The 6,248-nt window shown below is 50.8% G+C and overlaps 1 protein-coding gene across 1 annotated transcript in view; it reads left to right on the top strand.

Moving 5' to 3' along the window:
* Positions 1-149: 149 nt before the first annotated feature.
* Positions 150-6,248, top strand: part of POLE (polymerase (DNA directed), epsilon, catalytic subunit) — a gene marked incomplete at its 5' end in the record, with an annotated part of 29,318 nt that continues 23,219 nt past the window's right edge. Inside the window, 11 exons of the mRNA XM_009696096.1 lie at positions 150-230; positions 311-355; positions 505-597; positions 1,175-1,329; positions 2,228-2,369; positions 2,698-2,778; positions 3,058-3,165; positions 3,598-3,708; positions 3,985-4,070; positions 4,654-4,773; positions 5,556-5,688. Of these exons, the coding sequence (XP_009694398.1) occupies positions 150-230; positions 311-355; positions 505-597; positions 1,175-1,329; positions 2,228-2,369; positions 2,698-2,778; positions 3,058-3,165; positions 3,598-3,708; positions 3,985-4,070; positions 4,654-4,773; positions 5,556-5,688 (1,155 nt within the window). The remainder of the gene's footprint in view (positions 231-310; positions 356-504; positions 598-1,174; positions 1,330-2,227; positions 2,370-2,697; positions 2,779-3,057; positions 3,166-3,597; positions 3,709-3,984; positions 4,071-4,653; positions 4,774-5,555; positions 5,689-6,248) is intronic.

Raw genomic sequence — 6,248 nt, forward strand, 5'->3', positions numbered from 1 at the left:
GGGATCCCCCGGAGAGATCCCCGGTAGGGCCGAGGGAAGGGGGTCCCACGGGGAGGCTCCGGTAGGGCCTGGGGCGTGGAGTGTCCCATGGAGGGGCCCCGGGAGGTCTCACGGAGGGACCCTGCTGAGTTCATGGTGTCCCTGGGTAGACGGAGGTGCTGGATGAGGACCGGCGGTCGGTGAGCGCTGTGGACTACTACTTCATCCAGGAGGACGGGAGCCGCTTCAAGGTGGGTCCCGGGGGGGGGCTGGGCAGGGTGCAGGGTCCCACAAGGGGACCTGCCACCGTCACCCATCTGCTCTCTTCTAGGTGGCCCTGCCCTACAAGCCCTACTTCTACATTGCCACCCAGAAGGTGAGGAGCGGACCCTGGGAGGGCTCAGGTCCCCAGGGAAAGGGACGGCAAATCTCTGGGGAGCTTGCGACCTCCTGAGCATCCTGCTTTGGGATGGTTTTCTCCCAAGGAACAGAGCCACCCTGCTCAGCCCCAAGGTCTCTCAACAGGGCTGCGAGCGAGAAGTGTCATCCTTCCTTTCCAAGAAGTTCCAAGGGAAGATTGCAAAGCTGGAAACTGTCCCCAAAGAAGACTTGGACCTGGTCTGTATTCCTCTGCCCTCTGTGCTCTTGAGTAGCTTTTTTTTTATTTTGGACCTTGCACAGCTCTAGTGAAGTAGGAAGGGACTGAGTGGTGAAGGGAAACAGCACATTTGACTTCAGTCTCCTAGTGTTGCTTGTGGTGCCTATCTGAAAGGGTTAGTTATGGCTAATTGCTAATTGGTAGTGATTACATTCCTCTCCTTGAGCACATCGGCTGTTTCACAATGTGCTCAAGATGTTTAATTGCAGGAATTCAAGAATAATTGGAGGAGGAGAGGTTACTGTGGGAGGGGGATGCTGCTGATACTTGACCTGCTCTTCCCTGAGTGAATCCCACTTGGGGTCATGCCTGTGTGGGCAGCAGGGCTGGCTGGGCCCTTGCTGTGCAGCTCTTGTGCTCTTCCCTGACGTGCTCACTAGAGTCTCTTCTCGGTGCTTGACTCTCCCACCCATAGGCACATCTTTTTTGGCCACTTCTTCCACCTGCATCAGTCTAGTCTGGCTTCCCCACCCTCTTTGTGGTGTCCGTCCCTCAGTACTCATCCCCTTGAGCTGGCATTGTCTTGCTGCTTTGCAGCCAAACCACTTGGTGGGCCTGAAGAGGAACTATGTCAAGCTGTCCTTCAACACAGTGGATGACTTGGTGAAGGTGCGGAAGGAGATCTCTCCCGCTGTGAGGAAAAACAGAGAGCGAGACCAGGCGAGCGATGTCTACACGGCCATGCTGTCAAGGTGGGAGCTCTCTTTAGGGCAGCCGGTCGGTCCCTTGTGTTAATAATTAGTATCCCTTGATTATTTCTTAGCTGTCCTCAGAGAGGTGTTGTCCTGCCTGGGCTCTGACCGCAGATGTGCCTCTCCGCCACCCTTCTTTGAGGTTGTTCTTCCAGCTCGGTGCTGCACATCAAGAGGCCCCAGAGCCTCTGGGATGTGATGTGCTGTGGTGGTACCTCTGCCTGCTGGTCAAATAGATTCCCTGTTCCCTGAGAAAGGATACTGAGAGGCACAGGACAACCTCACTTCTAGCTGTGACTAAAGGGGGGAAAAAACCCAACAAACATTTTCTATCTGAATAAAAAGCCAGGCACTTGTTTACAAGATTGGAAACACAGTTGCAGACAAAAAAAAAAAAGAAACTTTGTTTTTAAAATCAACCAGAATATACACATGAAAAATTTGCCTCTCTCTTTGGTTTCCTGGCCCTGAAGTCTGATTTCAGTTGAAACTTGAGGAAGAAGAATCAATCAAGATAAGCATTCCCTGCTCACCTGGAAGGCATACCATCCCTGTTCAAAGTGCTTCCCAGGTTGTCGTTAAGCTTAGACTCATTACCATACTTACAAATCCAATGCCGTAAGAACTATTCATTATACAGGCATGTGTGGGTTTTGTCTGCTTGTACCTGTGAGCAGATACAGCTCACAAACCGATGGGCTTGTGTCTGCCATCCATCCCAGGGATGCCTCTGCAAGGAAAGGGTGGTTGCATGTCAGGGAAGTGTTTCCTGTTTTCTCCTCTGCTGTCACGGGCTCCTGCTGCTCGGTGTTACCAGTGCTGCGTGGCAGTCCCTCGCAGCCCAGCTTGCAGAGATGTGCGCTCAGGTAAGGTGGCTGCTTCGCTCTGCTCCTTGCAGCGCTCTGAGCGGAGGCAGCCTGAGCACAGATGAGGAAGGGGCCTCCAGAAAGGTTGCCAGCCAGATGGACAACATTGTGGATATGCGGGAGTATGACGTACCCTACCACGTTCGCCTCTCCATTGACCTGAAGATCCACGTGGTAAGTGAGGAATATGGAAACTGGAAGAGCTTTGCTTTCCTGCTGCTGTACTCCTGAAGTGCAGGCAAGGTGGAAACGTTTTCTCTCCAGGACCTTTGCAAAGTTGTTGGTGATGATGAGTTCATGTGTAAAGCTTAGTCCTGTACTGTTGGGCCTTCTTCTTAGTTAATGACATGCAGAAAAGTTAAATGGTTGATGCACAGCCACAGTTTGAGCTTTTCTTCTGGGCTGCATTTAATTTGCGCAGCTCTGACCCCAGCAGCCAAGCAGAAGTGATGCAAGGAGTTGGCTCCGCAGTAAGGCACTGCCCACCCTCCTCTCTCAACAGGCTCACTGGTACACTGTCAGGTACCGGGGCAGCACCTACCCCCCCGAAATCACCTGCCGAGATGACCTTGTGGAGCGACCGGTGAGTGTTGGTCGGGCAGACGTCAGTCTGTCCAGGTGTGCGGCTGGTGTGTCCGCCTTGAGGAGCTGGTTTCTGATGCACTGCTGGTGTCACACCACCGCGCATGGGGGAAAGCTTTGTTTCTGGGCTTGGGTAGTGATTCTTGGGTTGATACAGCAATAAAATGATTACTGGGGAGGGTCTGGTTCGCATGCTGGGCTAGCACTGGGCTTAACAGGAATTGCTCTTTAACTTCAAGTCAGCTTTAGAATATTTTCTAATGGATTTGGTTCTACTCAGGATCCTGTTGTTCTTGCCTTTGACATTGAAACTACCAAACTCCCTTTGAAGTTTCCTGATGCAGAGACAGACCAGATCATGATGATCTCCTACATGATTGATGGGCAGGTAAGGGAGAGCAGAGTGGTTTCCTCCATCCTTGAGCAGCAAAGCCGGGGAGCAGGCCAGCATTTTGCTTCCAACCAAGCTCGTTGCGAGCATGCCTTGCTGCTGGCTGCTTTGTATGTGGCTGTGGAAATGAAACTGAAGTCTGAATGATGCATAAGTTATTTAGCTTCGTGGTAGCTAGCTCAGGTTGCTGGTGCTCCTCTGAGGGAGCAGTAGTAACCTGGAGAGCACAGGGACAACTCTGCTGTCCCACATTGTCTCCCCGTGGCCTCCTCAGGCCATGGCCAGTGATGGTTAAGCAGATGACTCCCAAACAGTTGTACCTCCTTGACAGAAGCCCTGGCTTTCAAGAGGAAAACATCTTATCGTTTGGACAGCATTTTTGGGTTGCCTACAAGCCAAGTCCTAACTGCCTCCTTGTCACCTTTCTAGGGCTACCTGATCACAAACAGGGAGATCGTCTCTGAGGATATTGAAGACTTTGAGTTTACTCCCAAGCCGGAGTATGAGGGTCCATTTTGTGTCTTTAATGAACCAGATGAAGTAAGTCAGTTCTGCCCAGCAGACTTTTTACCTACCTGGGGCTCTTGTTGGCCAAGGAGTTAATTGCTTGGTAGGCTGCCTCGCTGGGGAGCCTGGCGGGTCCAGCAGGGCTGGTCATGCTTTCATTTCTTGTTAATAAGGGTAAGGGAGGTCAGGTTTGTGCTAGGTGGGGAGGAGAGGGGAAGGGTGGAGCAAACTGTATGGTATCCACCACCTCTCTGTGGAGGTGAAGTTAATTGATATATATACTTTTTCTACTCTTCTGTTTCATCCTAGGCTCATTTAATCCAGAGGTGGTTTGAACATGTCCAGGAGACAAAACCCACCATCATTGTCACATACAATGGAGACTTCTTTGACTGGTAAGATCAGGAATGAAAACTAAGCTGGCAAGGTGTCAGTCACCTGAACTGTGGGGCAGGGTCAGGTAGCAGCCTTGACATCCTTCCGTAGCTCACACAGTGTTGATAGTGCGTGATCCATGCCAACTCTCTGGCCAGTTTGAGCACCTCACCAAATCCTGTGGTCATGGGCTTGGAAGTATGAGCTTCTGTAGAGTCCCATATGCTCGGCTGAGCTGCTTTAAGCTCTTGTCAGTGTGGCAATATTGGTGTATGGATGAGCCCAGGCTTGGGAGAGCAGGGAGAGGTCAAAAGAGAGACCTGGAGAATATCGGGGAGAGGGGCGCAGGCAAGCCTTCGGGAAGCAAGGGGAGAGGGACCATGCACCTCCACCTCCTGGTGCAGGATGTAAGCAAGCAGCTCTGCCTCTTGGGTCATGCTGCAATTCTGTCCTGCAGGGAGTTTCTCCTGTGGACAGATATCGCAGATAAATTGCAAGAAAAATTCTTCAGGCAGTTTGTAACAAAGCCATTGTGAAACTGTTGTCGGACATGAAGGGAAACGGCTGTTCTGTTCCTTCTCTTCACATTGCCTCTTTCCCCAGGCCCTTTGTGGAAGCAAGAGCAGCAGCTCATGGAATTAATATGTATCAGGAAATTGGGTTTCAGAAGGACAGCCAAGGAGAGTACAAAGCATCCCAGTGCATCCACATGGACTGTCTAAGGTACCAAATGCTGCCCCTCTACCATATAACTGTGTCTTTATCTCTTGAATTTATATTAAATACCTACATTCATACTTGAATACTGTCCTCCTCCTGTCTGTTGGAAGCTTTCATGTGTCGCACCTCCCTAGGCTGGCGTGTTAGTCCATTGACTGTGCTGCTTCCCCTTGGCACTCTGCATAACACAGAAGCTGCCAATCCTTCCCCGTGAAGGGCTATCAGGGCTGTCTCTCCCCTGCAGCCTGCTGCTGGCTGTCCTTGGGTGTTTGAGGTCTGATGTCGGGGAGTGGAGAAAGGGTGGGATAAGAGCAGGCCACTGGAGTGGGAAAGGGACCGTATCCTAACCCAACAGCCTCCTGGCACAGCCAGAAGAGGAAAGGACAGATTGTGCTTGCATGAGGGAGAGAGAGATAAGTTGGGCTTTTTACCTGGGTTTCCTCCACTGGAACAGTGTCTGGACTTTGGAGAGTGGCTGGCTGTCATTGCAGTGCTGGTGGTGTCTTCTCCAGTGGTTAAAAGTTTAAAGCCACTGAGGGAGTTGGAAGGTGGTAATTCTGAGCAGTGGTGAGGGTATGTATAGTGGGGTTTGTCCTGGTTGGACAAGTGCATTGGTAGAGATGCTGAGCAGCCTCTTACTCCACTGTGCTTGGAAGCTCGGCTGTTGGCTGTCCTCGGTGTGGGGTCCTCTTTGCAACTGAAGTCCTGCTTGCAAGCCTGAGCCCCCTTTTGAAGGGCAGGGCTGGTTTCTCTGCACAAACTGGTATTTTCATGATTGTTCCCAGGTGGGTGAAAAGAGACAGTTACCTCCCAGTGGGAAGTCACAACCTGAAAGCAGCAGCTAAAGCAAAACTGGGTTATGATCCAGTGGAGCTGGACCCTGAAGAGATGTGCCGGATGGCTACAGAAGAACCTCAGGTATTTCCTCCCTGTGCTGTATCTCCTCTGAGCAATTGGAAGACAAGCCTAGAGCAGCTGCAATATGATTGAATCTTAAAGTGTTACAAGATATTTTTGCTTAATGCAGTGGGTTTTGAGAAATTAAGTCAATCTGTCTCCCCAGATTGCCAATGCCTTAGAAGCACTTGAGCTAGTGGGGAAAAAGAACAGGATTGCTTTGAAGTGCTTCTAGCAGTGGCTTTGCACTATGTATTTTCTGTATTTATTTACATCAATGCAAGGTGGCAGGCACCACCTAAATCAGAAACACCATAGAGAGCCATGACTTGCTGGAGGGAGAAGGAATAAGCTTAGTGCTCCAGGTGTTGTGGGCAGGGGATTTCTGCTGAAGCCCTGGAGCAGTTTCCTGATTCCCACATGGGGCGGCATCTGTGCCATGAGCTTATCCTCCCTGTTTCTTTTCATTCAAAGCTGGCATAGCACTGTGTAATTGGAGCTAGAGCAGGACGTCCTCAGAAGCGAACAGATTATTCTTTACAACCTAGGATATGGAGAAATATACCTTTCCCTTCTTCCTG

Source organism: Cariama cristata, unplaced genomic scaffold (assembly GCF_000690535.1).
Source record: "Cariama cristata isolate BGI_N322 unplaced genomic scaffold, ASM69053v1 scaffold18402, whole genome shotgun sequence".
NCBI classification, from domain to species: Eukaryota; Metazoa; Chordata; class Aves; order Cariamiformes; family Cariamidae; genus Cariama; species Cariama cristata.